The 16,550-nt window shown below is 42.9% G+C and overlaps 1 protein-coding gene across 3 annotated transcripts in view; it reads right to left on the reverse strand.

The window, feature by feature from the left end:
* Window positions 1-16,550, reverse strand: part of ALKAL1 (ALK and LTK ligand 1) — a 475,589-nt gene that overhangs the window by 90,745 nt on the left and 368,294 nt on the right. For all 3 annotated transcript variants that reach the window (XM_069621039.1, XM_069621040.1, XM_069621038.1), the window contains one exon: window positions 4,252-4,305. In XM_069621039.1, the coding sequence (XP_069477140.1) occupies window positions 4,252-4,305 (54 nt within the window). The remainder of the gene's footprint in view (window positions 1-4,251; window positions 4,306-16,550) is intronic.

Here is a 16,550-nt window from a genome sequence, read left to right on the forward strand (position 1 = left end):
CGATGGAAGGCCAGGGGGACGACAGAGCACGTGAATGTTGATGGTGCTGCTGGGGGACAGAGCAAGCTTGGCAGATACCATGTCTGAGTTGCTCTCCCAGGGGTGAGTGATGGGTCTGAAGGAGAGTGTTTCTATGGAGATGAGAGCTACCTCGCCTCTTAAGCATGCTGGTCTGTCTTGCCTGAATATAGTATAACCTGGTGGGAGTGCCAGAGCAATGAAGGGATTTGATGCTTCATGGAGCCATGTTTCCATGATGGCTAGCAGGTCAAGGTTAAGGCTGTCTAGGAGATCATACATTTCTAGGGCATGTGCCGTGAGTGAGCGGATGTTTAAGAGGGCACATCTAAGGAGAGGTGTAGTATTGGGCTTGGAGCTAGCGAGGAGGCTGGCTGTTACTGTGGTAGTGGGGCGTGTGGGTCCACTCGGTGACGGTAGTGATGGTGTACAGCTAGATGAAGGTGTGCGTTCAGTGTATGGAGTGCCATTGAGGGTGGAGCATGATCCTAGGTGTAGATTGCAGAGTGCTGTAGGGTTTCAGCTGATGTCAAGTGGTTGAATGCGGGTTCTGAGTCTGGAGCATCTGAGGTTGAGTGAGCAAGGGGAGGCAGTGGGTGTGTGGATTGGTGTCAGTGTGGGAGTGCGAGTGGGCATGGTAGCAAGTAGGGGGAGAGCATGTGTGATGTGGTGTGGTGGTGGGATCATGCCGGTGATGTTGGTGTGTGTCTTGATGGGATAGAGAGTCGATAAGGTGAGTGCAAGGGCGAGTATGGTGGTAGTGTTGGGGAGGAGGCTGGAGATCTTGTGAAGGATTTTGTTGCTGGCTTTGAGCAGCATGGTGTGAGTGGAGGGTGACCACAGGCAAAAGAATTACATGAGCAATGTGGTGCGGTGTACCAGGTAGGGGAGCAAGAGTGAAAAACACTTTTTACGTTGCAGTACAGTTTGGCTACAGTCGAATTTCTAGAAATTCGAGAATTCAGATCACAGGGTACTGGTAAAATCACAGTAGGCTAGTTCAGTTCAATTGGGACTGCTAACATCACAGTAGACTAGTTCAGTTCAATGGGGACTACTAAAATCATTGTGTGAAAGATATGTTCACTAAGGCACAGTAGGCTAGTACAACACAATATAGTATAGTGCAGTAGGCAGGTTCACTGTGCACAGAGGGCTAGTTCAGCACAGTATAGTCCCTGGTTCACTAGGGCACAGTAGGCTAGCTCAACACAATGTAGTACAGTATAGTGAGTAGGTTCACTAGGCACAGTAGGCTAGTTCAACAGTAGTCTTGTTCAACACAATGTAGTACAGTATAGTGAGTAGGTTCGCTAAGGCAAAGTAGGCTAGTTCAACAGTAGGCTAGTTCAACACAATGTAGTACATTATAGTGAGTAGGTTCGCTAAGGCAGAGTACGCTAGTTCAACACAATATACTATAGTGAGGTAGGCAGGTTCGTACAGTGAAGTTCACAAGCATGATAGGTTGATTAGCTCAGAATATTGTAGTTCAATGGGCCGGTCCACTAAGGTGGCATAGTGAGTTCTAGAAGTGAAAGGCTAGTTCAGTGAGGTATGGTGCTGAGATACAGTAGTTAAATGGGCAGGTTCAGCATAGCAGGCACGTAGGTTGATCCGGTCAGCTGTTGGAAGATGCTGCAGCACTAATATGGAATGGGCATGTTATGCATATGGGAAGATTGTTACACAAGGTAGGCTAGTCCAAAAAATTGCTTATAGGTAGGTAATGAATTGTTTCGGTTAGTTCGCCACTGTTAGTTTGGACTGCAAAGCCTGAGCCAAGAGTGACATAGTCAGGAGTAGACTGTGTGTAAAGGTAATTGTTGTTGATATCACCGCATAAGAGAAAGGGGTGGTAAAATGCCTGGAACCTCGATGTCAAAAAGGCTATTATGAAGAGTTTGTTTCATGCCATGTCTTGCTAGAATATATTCTTAGTTGATGGCGAGACAGAGAGGTGCCTTACTGGGAAGCAGGCTAGCAAAGTATAGTAGTAAAATGTAGCCTTATCTAGAAAGAAAATGTGGCCTGAGCATCTTCTGCAAGATGTGTTCATTAGACCATGTGAAAGACAGAGGCGGATGTGCAACAAAATTTGGCATGTTGAGAAAGGTAAGATGTATGCCATTCTGCATGCAGAGATATATTGTCAGCCTTCTCTCACATTATGTTATTATGCATTGACTTTTACCATGAGGGTATGGCATGCTTTGTTCAGTGCTTTATGCCACAGTAAGGCTACCTCACAGATACTGAGGAGCAGAGAGGGAAGCTTTAAGATCACAAGACAAGCGTGAACACCAAGTTACCCACAATCAGCACTGAGGGGCGCACTAGCCAGCCAATCAAAATGGAGATAAATAGCATGAAACAGAATGAACGTATCCCACAATGGACTCACAAGCAACTGAAAGGGTGATCTGGGAACCTTTTACACATGGAAATCCCTTTAATAGCAGTGTTTGGGAGGGGTTTATGCCAGAAATGGAAATCTGACATCTTCACAACTCCCTGAAAAAATAGTAACATTTTCCTTTTTATTTTTGTTTGAATAAAAACAAATGTCTTATACTGCGGCAAGCCACTACCACCACCATCACCTACACAGATGTCAGCGGGCTTCTCCTTTTGTGCACAAGGACATAACCACTGTCTGTGGCTCAAGAGTGGCCAGATTTGTAAGAGTTCCACTGTTCCAGGGTGACATTGTGCATCTGGGCATGTTGCACCTTTGACCAGGAAAACGGAGAGAGCAAAGCTCTTCTACTTACTCCCCTAGGCCCAGAATGGTCACAAAGAGCCTGGGTCTACAGACAGGACAGTTGGAAGGAAATGTGGGCACTTTGTTATGAGAGTGGGTTTTCATCCATGGCTCCCTTAGCAGCAGATCACAGGCATGGGGTTCCTTGAGATTCCTGGTGCCTCTTAGGACCTTTATGGTTATGGTTCTAAGGGTTGTGAGGCAGGAACCCTGTTAGGCTGAGGCTTGGCTCTTTTGGGAGTTACTCTGCATAATCCAACCTTTGTATATCCTGGTGGACCTGGGCTGCAGGTACCTTGTTCTGTTAATGGAGGGCAACATGAAAATCAAATGCCAGGTCAAAACATGGGTGTTGAATGTGCTTACCGAATTACATTTCCAGGTCTACTTCTGGGTGTAATGATGCTTTTTTCTACCTTTTTTATTTCTATATAGTCTATTACAAACCTTCTACATAAAACAATACACTAACAAAACAATACAATATCAAATGCATCAATTAACGAAAATCAAATATGCCTATTACAAAAATAAAAACATGAATACAATCTTAAACATCAAACATGTTTAAAATACATTATTCAGTTGCATAAACTTTAAAATGATAATCAGTCTAACTAGTAAGGTTGTAGGCTGTCCTCGCAAAAAATAACTCCAAAAGCAGTGATGATCGGAATTCAAGGAGTCTACATCATGTACATACATGCCAGATAACTCCTCCCTTGTTACGGCCCCTTTTTCGTAAACTGAGGGCCACTCCGGCTGGTTGTGAGCATTCATATCACAGTTAAACTTTGATTGAAAATTGCCTGCATAGATATGGTATTATAATACTTTAAATCTGTGCCCATTTACTGTGTCAATAATGTCAGATGAACATTAAGAAGGTCCCATAATTCTCAATTACTCTAGCCAGATAAGAAGAAATAACTGCAGTCTGCAGGGAGAGTCTGCTAGTTCACAAAGCTGTGTTTTCCATTCGTGGAAACAGTATTGAAGCAGAAGCTACAATATGGAATGCCATGATGTGCTAAAATGTTGGGGCTCTCGCCACACATCACACTTTCACATTTAAAGGCATGGGGCCAAGAATAAATATCTTTACGCTTCCTCCCCTCCCCTGTAACTTCATTGTATTCCCCTGTCCTGACTCCCTCATCTCTCCCCCTTCCTTTCCTCGTTTATTGACCTAGGTAAATTGTTCTACATCCTGTTTTATTGGTTTGTTTCATGTTTGTAATTTGCTTCTATTGTTATCATATATATTCTTGTTGTTATAATAATGTCAAGCGATTTGGTGTAAAGCGCTATATAAACGTAATAAATACAAATACAAATGCAAATAAAAAATAAACTGGATATTGGAGAACCAGACAACGTGAAAACTGTTCCCTGGATTGCAAGGTAGCATGTGTTTAAATGAATGCCTGAACTAACGAAATGAGAAGCAAATCGCAAACGATCCTTACCTGTAAAATGTTTTATGATCTTCTCTTTTAGGTTAAGATCCCGTAAAAATATTTCTGAAAGATAAGAATGAAATAAAAAAAATCAATACATTTCCGAACAAAGACAGGGATTGAGGTTTCCACAATGAAATACAAATATGCTCAGTCATAGGCATTCATCAGAAAATCAGACATCAGTCATATCTTGGAGGCCTAACCGTAATATAATCTGCATTGGCCAGGCGTCAGACAAGTGCCTCGCTGTGACAGTCTGTGTGTGTGTATACTTATATTGGAACCAGCAATTCATGCACAGCAATATATCAGTGTACTTAACAGCACCTTCAAACATGCAGCTTTCCCACACATCTACTCAAACCTTGTTCACAGAGCCTGCCCCATGCCAGTAGCGAAAAATCCAACCTTCATTCACATCGCCAGTCATTCCAAAATTAGGAAATTCAGTCCGTCTGCTTTATATCTTGTCACAGGCATTCAGGTGGTTGGTTAAGGGCGTGGATGAGTCATGTGGTTCATAGTTTAAAGGAATCCAACATTTGCATTATGTTCTTTTTTGCAGTGTCATCATATTATTCAGAATGTAGTCATGATGATGGAATTGATTATATTGAGCATGTTCTTGTGTCTGTGATGAAGTTGTGTGTTTGTGTCACCCGTGCACCTGCCAGCATTCCTGCCTTCTTATTGAATCCACCTCTCTGCATTTTTAGGAACCAGCATAATTCAGAGGAAATGTAACAGCATTTTCAGATAGCATGACTCCTAAAACAGTGTCTTTGTCATTTATTTGGTGTGGTAGCAATTTTGTAGCTTAAACAGAGCACATTGGCCATGCCAACCACAGGCAGGCATAAAACTCCAAAACAATACTGGAAGAGCAAGTGTATAACAAAGTGATTAAGTGGGTGGAAATGGAGGAAGATAAAAGATAAACCAGGTTCCAGTAGTGCATAAATGCAGGAATGTTGTTCCAGGATCCACATAATATGCCTGCCTTTGAATTATTTTCCTTACTATAACATGACATAACTCCCCGGCTGGCTTCTTGCTGACTTTTGGAATCTTGAAAACGATTCATACACTCCTGTTTCATTTGTCAGACTACAGTAGAAGCCATTGACATTTACAATCTCGGATAAGTAACTCGTGAAGACACCATGCACTTTGTTGAGCCTCTGCCACGCATGGATCACTTCTGTCTTGGCTAGACCTAAGTTAAAACTATCTGCACAACTCCAGTCTCCACACAGTGTGGCACTAGATAGAAATTAATCTGGCATTCTGCAAGGTTTTAGCCATATTAGCCATACCCAGCGTGTTGCATTGCCTACTGTCCTGAGGTATGGGCACTGAATTCCATCCACAATATGTCACATCACATCCTTACTTTGTATAATCTGTTGTTAAATTCATATACACTTGTAGGTGCATTGTAACCAGTGCATTGGCAGTGTGGATTGTCACACACTGGGCTTTCATCGTAAAAGCTGAGTTTGAAGCTTCCATCAAAAGTCTAGTATTTTTTAAACCCTAAATAAAAAGTGAACTATTCTATATGCCACAGAAGAAACATACTAGAACAAGCATAAAACCTACTGCATATTGCTGCAAGCCTATGTTAGTGTACAGTTATTAAAAAAGCTGAATGTAATCAGCGACCGGAAATTGCATGTTTTAGCCTTTTATATGTCCAGTAAAGTACCGTCCAGTACACCATAATGTTACTGTGTAATGGAGACAACAATGCGTGTAACTTTGTCCGCATTCGACAAACCAGCCACTTTCCCCAACAAAACATACAACCAACTCTGAAATTCATTAGTAGGTTTTGTCTAGTGGGAAACTGTTTCAAAACTGGTGTTTCAAATTGTGTTTTCCATGCAAATTCCTATAAGCCAAATGTTGCTCTCACTTGCATCAAAAACTGGTGGACTGTTTTATAACAAAGTAGTGTGAGAAGCTAGCGTCCAGTCCCATATGTGTGCTTGTCTTTGTTTAGTGAATATCCATCGAGCATATATATAAAAAAAATGGCCTACATCCAGTTCTATATATATATATATATATATATATATGGAACAGTACGAACATGCCTGATCCAATTTTAAGGTATGTTGGCGCTTTCTCATGAAGGCGTTTGTGGGTGAGGAGTAGGACCTTGTACGTGTTGCAGTATTTACCAGGAAGCCAGGGCAAGGCGATAAGGGCCTCAGTCAAATGCTGTCTTCTAGAGAGGCCACTAACAGTACGCACTGCATTGTTCTGTGCAACCTGAAGCATTTTCACAAGGGAAACTGCAAGGGAGACAGTGTTGGCGTCCCAAAGGTAAGGCTTAATCTGCCGAATGAGACGAGTAGTGTAGGCACAAGAGGCTTCCACTTGACTGCCATGTTTCTTCATATTTAATGAACAATCAAGATAGACACCCAGGGTCTTAACCCAGGGGCTAGTCTTAATAGTGGGAACCCGCAATATCAAAAGCAGAGTATCTAGGGTCCAGTTTTAGCAGATGCTGAGTAGAGCTGGCGATTATAATCTCAGTTTGTTACCATTGAGAGGCAGGCAATTGTTTATCATCCACTTTTCAATCAAGACGTATATCTGATTAATATTCAGGAGATCATTCTCGTAATTGCCAGAAAGTTTAATGATGACCTGAATATCATCGGCGTAGTTTGTGTAGTGTACGCCGAGACTGTAAAGGAGTTGAAAAAAGGATGACTATACAAATTAAAGTTTAGGCTAGAGACATGCTCCCTGGGGGACAACACAATTGAGAAGTTCTGGGGACGACTTAAAACCATCAGAAGCCACCCGGGAAAATCTTGGGCCCAGAAAGGAGGCCAGCCATTGTAATGCACTGCTAGAGCAATTGGCAATACTCTCCAGCCTCGCAAGCAGCAAAGAGTGATCCACGAGGTCAAACGCTGCTGAGAGGTCGAGGAGCATAAGAAGCTCAACCTGACCCGAGTCCGCAATGTGACGCAGGTTAGCCTTTCTTGATATTGATATTGATATTTTATTTCTATCGCGCTCATACACAAGTGTTTCAGAGTGCGACAAGCCAAGGGAAAGGAAACAGGGGAAAACAAAAACAACTATTTTACTAGGCCCAGTGACATTGAGAACGTGCAAGTGCATGAAAGAGGGGGAGGAGGAGGAGTGCATGGAAGGGGGGAGAAAAGGAGAGTGCGAAGCAAAGAGAAAAACAGATAAGTAATAATAAATTAATAAATTAATAAACAATAAAGGCAACAAAAAATGGTAGTGCAGGCAGCAAGTGGCAAGTGCTGGGTTTAAGGCAGCAGGCTGGGTAGGTCTGATAAGTGCAGGAAAAAAAAAGGGGGGGGACTGTCTGGCTACAGATACAGAACCCAGTTCAAGGTGTGGCCCGGAGGCAGTGCGTGAGGGTGGCAGGTTGCGCATGTACCTGGGCCTGGAAGAAAGAGGGTGGCCAGGTGCACAGTGCTGAGGGAGAACAGAATAAACAGGAGAGAGGGGGGGCAAAGGCAGAAGCAAAGAGGAAGGTCTTGAGATGCTTCCGGAACCGGAGATGTTTCTCCTCAAGTTTTAGAGTGGCAGGGAGGCTTTTCCACAGGGAGGCCCCAGCCAAAGACAGAGATCTACCCCCTTTAGATCAATCAGGGCAGTCTCCGTGCCATGGAGTGCTCGAAAGCCAGTTTGACGAGGACCAAGAAGGTTTATTGCTTTAAATATGTTGTGAATTTGAGAGTAGGCAACCCTATCAAAAATCTTCATAAGGAAAGTAGTATTGATAATGGGATGATAATTAGTGACTGAGGAAGGATTGAGGGAAGCCTTTTCAATCACAGGAGAAATCCATACCTTTTTCAGAGGTTTGGGAACAGTAGAGGTAACAAAACATGAATTAACCAGGTGTGTTACAAGAGGGTTCAAACATGCAAATGATTCTTTATTTTTGGCAAGCTAAGCAAACATAACTCACAACACCACTGTGCACTGCTACGACTAACACCTAGGACATCACAGATGACATCACACATGTCATTGATGACATCACTGATGACATCACATATCTGTGCCACATGTTTTTGTTTACTAACATGATTAGGCTAGTTTTTTGTTTTTACTTACAATGATAATTTCCAAAATGTAAAAAGTGCTATATAGCTACACATTAACCTTTTTATATGTTCTTGAAGCACTTTCCTTAGATTTTAATCTGAGCTCATAGTGCACATACATGGGGCAATAAGCAGGAACTCAAACACACATTTGTGTACAAGAAAAATAACTCTAATGTTATTGTCATTTTTTGGTGCTGTTGTTTCTTTCTTCCTCACTTTAGTTTCCCTGTATGTGCCTCTAATTTGTATGCATTGTGAGTTTTTGTATGTGTTCTTTCTACAAACACAAGAGTGTGATAAGTTTTCAATTGTTACCTATTTATTCCATGTTTAACATTACTCAAAACTCTCATAAGGTAACAATCATTATTTTACTATCGGAAATTACCAGATTACAAATATTGTACTTCTATGGTTCATGCTGCAAACATTGCCCATATGTATGTATCATTAGGTTCCACTACTAACAAAAACACTAGAATAAAATGATCTGTTTACATGAGTACATTCTTTAATAGAGTAAGCAGTTCATGATAGGTCTCCCAATCACCCCTAACATCTTGTTTTCAACATTTTAAACTCAACCCCCTGAGGGACTGTTTATTAAAATGAATGTAGTGTGATGCCATCTTTCATGTCCTCGGTGTTAGTCTTAGCAGTGCACGGTGGGGGCACAAGTTATGGTTGCTTAGTTTACCATAACTGGTGAATTTTTGTTTTTTTTTCGGTTTTACTTGTAACCATAACGTTCCTTTAACAATGTTTTTTCATTGAATTCCATACGTTTTTATTAGTGCAACTTAACCATAACGTCCCTTTAACAATGTTTTTAAGCACATTACATAGGTTTTTATTAGTGCAACGGAGCCATAATGTCCCTTTAACAAAGTTTTTTCAGTGAATTTCATGGGTTTTTTCCCAGTTCATTTCCTACAACTTACTAATATCATACTTACCCCAATATAGCAACATTTTTGCCCAATTTACAAAGTTTCACCTTACAACTCTGCCATTCCCCACCTTCTAGCATAATTTTGAACACTTTGACATACCTTTTTCAACTTTTTCCACTGTTTTTGTGGTTTTTGATGTTTGCGTACGTCTGACATCATTGCAGACAATCCAGACAGTGTCACGTGACCACGTGCGGCATGATGACGTGTCGCAAACACGTCTGCACTCCGCGAGCGGGTCCATGCTTTGCAAACAGTTCAGAGCTGCATTTTTCATCTCATCTAGGAACTTTGAAACTCAAAATGTACCCTTGCACAGCTCCTACATATTTTCTAACTCATTATCCATTAACACTCTAGCATACAGCACATACTTGGAAGAATATTAGCAAAACTGCTATTTATCATACAAATGGAATCAGCTATTGCCATCCCTCCTCCCCAAGAGCTCCCAGCACCACCAGCTGGAGGACCTACACAAAAAAGTGCAAAAGACAATGAAGAGGACCAGTAAAATGAGGCAGCGGAAGTGCTTACTTCTAGCACCCAGAGAGAATCATGGGTGTGGCAGTTCTTTACCACTGTTGGGAATGTTTCAAAGGCTAAAGCTACCAAAGTGAAATGCACTGAGTGCAACGTTGTACTCAGTCGCGGACTACCTGAACATTACTCCTACGGGACCTCTTCCATGCGCCGTCACACCAAATCCAACCACTGCAATGCTCTCAGAAAGGTTGTTCCTTTCTTAACAAGTAGTAGGCTGTCTTCCTCTACCTCATCTTCCTTAACCAATACTATAACCACACAGTCTACTTCTGTGGGACACAAAATTCCACCAGCTACCTTGCAAGCAATAAAAGAGACTGTTGAGCCATATCTTTCTGTAACATAACACATAACACATCACTCTGTAGGGGGAGCAATTTCAAAGTGCTTTTGGAGCTGTATCCAAGAAGCATGAGAAACACTGCCCCCTACCTTAGATGTAACACACGCGCACCATCTTCCTCTGTCCACCTGCCCCTCCATATTAGTGCTTGGTGCCACTTCCCTCATTTCCATCCCCTCCTTTCGTTCACATTTCATTTCCTTACACTTAACAATAATAGCAACATGATGTGGAACATTACACTGACACAGATGCCTCACATGACGACGTGGAGAATTCGTAGTACTTATCAACTTATACAATTTAAAATAAAAAAAGTAACGTAATACAAATGCATTGAATTTTTATTATGGTGCTGCCATAATACCACAAAACCTGTGAAATTGGACAGGTGGTTGTCTGCTATGCCATGTTAACTATGAGGCCCCCATTGTGTAGCCCGTGAGAAAACTGATGGCTTCACTGATGATATTTATTTATTAGTGCATTTGTTGGGAGCGCGCAAAGCCATGGGCATCTACATGATAGTTACAGACAGGAGACAGAGCTAAGCGTCAGTATGACATCACGGGGCGAGTACTCAAGGTGGCTTTGCCCGAATTGTCTGCCGAATTTCCAGTGTTTTGCTATGTTACCTGTTCACCTTAATATCTCTTTAAGGTTTTTTCAGTGAACATATATAAATATTTACTGTAATTCCTGAAGATGCATTTAATACCATCCTGTGTTGTCTCCTTTGCTGTTTCCAGCTCTTTTCTATTATCAGCTGGGTTCATGTATTAGCTACTGTATAATAACGATATGAAGCAGCCAGTAATGCGTCTGTTCCACTTGTCAACACGCTGTTCTGTGCTTCTTGTGGAATCACATTAGTTTGAATAAAAACATATTGTCACATGGACAGAAGGCAATAACAATTGTATTCACAGTATAGTGAAACCTTCCTTTCTTCCTTCCCCTGACTAGACAATCAGGAAGCTTAAAGAGTACACTTCGACACCCTTCCTTAAATCACGCCTGGATTAATGACAGTGTCGGTCGTCGGTAAAACAACGGATGCTGTAACTTGAACCCCAAATGGAAACCCCTTTGAGCGATCAGCCCTGTCCTGACACAGTGGTTATCGCTTCTCCTCTCTGCCTTGCGACCATACATCAGTGCAACTGAACAAAAGAGGTGACAAATATGGCGGGATTCACCTAATGGGGAGCGGCAGTCCATTGACAAACGTGTTTATATCACCTGAAGGGTGTACGATAGGGTACAATTTAAGCTTAAGGGCATCATTCTGAAAAGGCAACCCGCTGTCAACACAAGTGTCTAGATGTGGGCTGCTGCCAGCTGGGCTCAGAGGGAACGGCTGCCGCATTGACGGGCTATGAGGCACATGAAGGAGCTCGTGTTAACTCTCAGGTTGGAATGGATGCCCCCCCGCCCCCAGGGTTCCTTTTTGACAAGTGCTCTACTTTGTTATAGTATTTTGGGAAGTGCTTTACATTTCATGTGCATGCTATCCGTTTTCTTACTACACGCCATTCGTTTTTGCAATGGGATAGCTTCACACCCGATTTCACTCAAAAGTCTTTTTTTGGCAGAATCTTGCCTTCTGCATATGAAAGCGCCCCTTTGAATTCCCATCGTCACTGGAAACTATGGTGGTACAATTCCCTCCCATGCGGCTGCTGCTCAGATAATCGTATGGAATGTGTTTTTTCTTTACACTGCTAAAAAATGTTTAGCACAAAGGGCTTCATTATGATATTGGCGGTATTTCTTTTGGAAATACTGCCAAACACAAATACCATTACCACATGCGGTAACGGAAAACGTCTACACCGTGTATTCATGAAAACCCTGGAGCTATTCCCCACAGTCCCTTTTCTCTCCTTTGAGAAAATGCAGTGTTACCCCATGTGGTACTCCAGCATCCATTAACAGATATACACAAAAACAGATGGACATTTTCCCTGAGGGTTTCTAAACCAGTAATACTGTGGATGCCATATATAACATGACGTGTTTTGTTTTCTTTTTTTGAGCTGCCATGTTTCCTCTTGTCTCTGCCCTCTAACCCCCGGTTCCCGCCTTATTTTGAAATCCGCCATGTTGTTTTTATCATCACTGCACTATTTGTCAAAATGACAGGTTGAGGCTGTAATCCAATAACACAGATAAAGGTGTGAAAGAAATTACCAGACCAATGTGATTGTTTTGGATTTCTACATTTTCATTGCACAATACACACGTGGTACAGAACAATGCACACCCTGCTAATTGCTTTAGATACGTTGGTGAATATAGAGTAAAGCATTACCACTCTCCTTCAGTTTGTAGGCCTTGAAATACATAGCATATGCAGCTACTTTGACAGCAGCCATTTGCAATGTTGATGCTTGGGCTATCTCACATCAAGGAGATTAGACCTGCCAAAAGGCCACCCTCCATTTCCAGATACTGCCCAAAGAGGCAGCTGCTGCATCCCAGCGGGGACCTTTATATCTTGTGCAACAAACATGCACAGGTGTGCCATCCTCATCAGTCCCAACTGGGAATCATCAAACTGATACTGCAAACCCACCCAACAACGTGGGAATTTCTCAAACCCTATAGCCTTGAAAAAGACCTGGGTGGGTTGAAACATGTCTCGGCCGACTCATACTAACCACAAATTAAAACAATTTTATGGCAAAACTCTGGAAAGCACCATTATTAAATCACTAATCATATTGTATGAGCGAGAGAAATCTGGGGTACATTTATTTCTAGTCATTACACTAGATGTGGACAACGCCTCTCCTTCCTGTGACCTTGCTGCAGTTCAAACTTTAACACAACACACATAATTGTCTCAGGAGGTCTCGAGAGGATAGCTCAGCGGCAACGTGCTCGCCTTGGAAGCAAGACAACAGGGAGCAACACAGGTTCGAACCCTGGGTCTGCGCTTAGAGACCTATGGGTATTAAGCGCGTTATAAATAACCTATCATATCATAAAGAAACTAATCATCCAGTACTGCCGGAGCTGATTCAGCCTCTGGTGCCCATTCTCTCGTCTAATACCTCAAATTTTGCAAACCATAGAGAAGGGAACTATCTGAAACAACGTCCAGCAAGCCTCCATTCTCCTCCACAATCGTCCCTATCATAATTTAATTCCCACTTGCTTGAATCCATCCTTTATTAGACTGTAGATTTTTGAAGGCAGCAGTTTTGGGATTGTGCTGCTCCCAAAGTAGTACAGACTAGACAGGCGCAGTAGCTGTTTGTTTGTTCAATGCAGTTGCTATCTGTAGAACCATAACAGGATTCAGAAGAGTTGCTCAGTCAAGACGTGCAGCACAATGCACCGTGTCAATGAATCATGAAGGCAAATGTTCCAAGCACACCACCAACGAACACGTATTGACGTTTCCACATTTTTAGATGCAAACCTTTTTGTGCACAGAACAAAACTCTTTACTGACTCCACAAACAGGAAGACATTTGCATAAGAATCATGCATAAAGGCAAACTGATGTGTGCATGTTTTAAAACGATTCACTAAGATAGGCATCTCATTGGATTGCATACCAGAATGCAGGTGTAAGAGGAGCAGTGGGAGGTGTGGAAGCCATGCAGTGTGCTGCCATCAGGATTATATGCGCCAAGCAGGAGAAGTGACTTATGCTGGTGAGCACACATCTAAAAAGAATGAGGGAGTGATTGAGTTCAAGTCCTACTCTGATATGAGGCGTGCATTGGATAAACTGGATGGTACTGAAGTAAACGGCCGAAAGATACGATTGGTGGAAGATAAAAGCCGCAATAGATGTCAGCGCTCATACTCCAGAAGCCGCAGCCGTTCCAGGTAACTATTCGTTAAGTTAAATCGATGGGCTCTTGGGTTATCCTTGTATTGGACAGTATGCTACACGTGCTTGCAACTACCCGACTGCTAATGCCTGCACCATGGTGACGCTTTTTGTGCAGTGTCATGAAGGAGCCACCTTCGAAAGCTAACATCTGGGTTTCATTTGGCAGTTGCATTCTGCATCATCCACCACCACTAATCTTAGTCTGTCGAGGTTCCATGCGCTTCCTGTGATTTAATTTTTTTTTTTTGTTTTTTTTTGTTTTGGTGAGATCATTATGTTATTTTGCATTTATATAGCGCCTTATGTACCATTGGTATGTAACTTTTATATCATTCCGCCCCCACTGTACCAGTCAATGAAAGCGACCCTTGATTAATTGAACTTCTTCCGCACCCACCACCATGGCCATCTGCCATGGGCAACTCACCGACCCCCTCCAACTCAACGAAAAATCTTGGATGCACCCTTGACTCTGACCTAACACTCTCGCGCCAAGTCAACAAGGTCTCAAAGTCCTGCCACTACCACCTTAAAACCCTTAGGTGCATTTTTCCATATCTCTCCTTTCCCAACAGACTCTCCGCTGTCCAATAAATCATTATATCAAGACTGGACTACGCAAAACCCTTATACCTCGGAGTCCACGTTTACCAACTGAATAAACTCCAAAGAGCACAAAACACCAACCAGCCAAATTGCTACTTGTGCTCAGCCCAAGAGACCACATCTCCCCAGCCCTTAAGACGCTGCACTGGCTTCCAGTAGCCCGAAGAGTGGCTTTCAAAACCTTATGCATCTCCCATCGAGCACTGCATAAAACCGGACCTCAGTATCTTCAAGACAAGATAAAACCCTATCACCCCCCACGCACCCTAAGATCAAGCTCAACCGGCCTCCTAGTCATACCAAAGACAAACTCAGTCAGGTTAGGCGGATCATCATTCTCAGCCTTGTCCCCCACGCTATGGAATTCACTCCCACCTCACATCCGCCTAACTGAGGATTTAACGTCTTTCTGCAAACTGCTGAAAACCTGGCTCTTCCCCTAAATCCAACCCGTACCAAACTAACCCAAACAGACTAACAGCATCTCAATGACACCTATCCAACAAATTACCTAATGCGAGAAATTGATAGCTAATAACCCCTAATATAAATTAGGACAAACAAAATCAAACGAATAAAGTAGATCAAAGCAATGAAATGGTTAATAAGAGTAAATCATACGGATACGGTAAAGAGATTTAAACTCCTGAAATGGACATAATGTATGAGGAGTGAACAAAGTGAATGGCGTGGAGCAAATAGTTAGAATGGATGAAGCAGGTGGAACGGATGAAAGCGCTGAGTGGACAATTGCATGAGTGGATGACCAGATGACTATATAGTTCGAATGAGTGTGGAAATCGAAGGTGTATGTAGATCGGATGAGTGTATAGAATGGATGAACATGTTGAGTGGATGCGTGTGTGGAGCGGCTGGTGTGTAGAGCGGACGAGCGTGTAATGCGGATGAATGCATAAATACAGAGAAGTGAGTAGAATGCAGGAGTGCGTAAAACAGATGAATGTGTAGAACGGATGAGCGTAAACCGGTTGTGTGTGTAGAACAGATGAGTATGTAGAGCGGATGAGTATGTAGAGCGCATGAGTGTGTAGATCACTGGAGCAGATGAATGTACAGACCTGGCGAGTGTATAGAGCGGGTGAGTGGATAGAGCGGATGATGGTATAAAACAGATGAGTATAGAGATGAATATATGGAACAGGATATTGCTGTTGAATGCGTGAAAAGCACAAGTGCATAGAGCGGATGGGTGCGGAGAGCGGATGGGTGTGAGGAGCAAATACACGCGGGGAACTGTTGAGTTCAGGGAGCGGGTGAGTGCGGGGAGCAGGCGATTGCGTACAGCAGATGAAGGTGTAGTGCATGCAAGGGGATAAAGCGGACAAACGCCTAGAGTGGATGAGTTACACAGACCGGGTGAGTGCGTAGAACCGATAAGCATGTAGAACGGATGAATGGGGAATGCATGCAGAGTGCGGGGAACGGATGAACAAGCAGAGCGGGATGGATGAGCTGAGCGGAAAAATGTGTAGAGTGGAAGAGTACATAGAACAGACTAGTGGGTAGGGCCGGCAAATATATAGAACAGACAAGTGCATATGAGCGAATGAGTGCTTATGAAAAAAGTGGTGCATCGAGGGGTTGAGTCGTAGAGGGGTTGAGTGCGTAGAGGGGTTGAGTGCGTAGAGGGGTTGAGTGCGTAGAGGGGTTGAGTGTGTAAAACACGTGAATGGTGTGAGTGCGTAGAAGGGGTGAGTGCGTAAAACAGGTGAAGGCATAGTACATGTGAGGGCATAAAGCGAACGAGTGCCTGTAGCAAACGAGTGCCTGGAACGAACGGACGTGTTGCGTAGAATGGACGAGTACGTAGAACGAATGAGCACAGATTGCATCCAGTACTGACGAGTGCGTAGAATGGATGAGTACGT

This window comes from Ambystoma mexicanum, chromosome 5q (assembly GCF_040938575.1).
Source record: "Ambystoma mexicanum isolate Mex_15411 chromosome 5q, UKY_AmexF1_1, whole genome shotgun sequence".
Lineage (NCBI taxonomy): Eukaryota > Metazoa > Chordata > Amphibia > Caudata > Ambystomatidae > Ambystoma > Ambystoma mexicanum.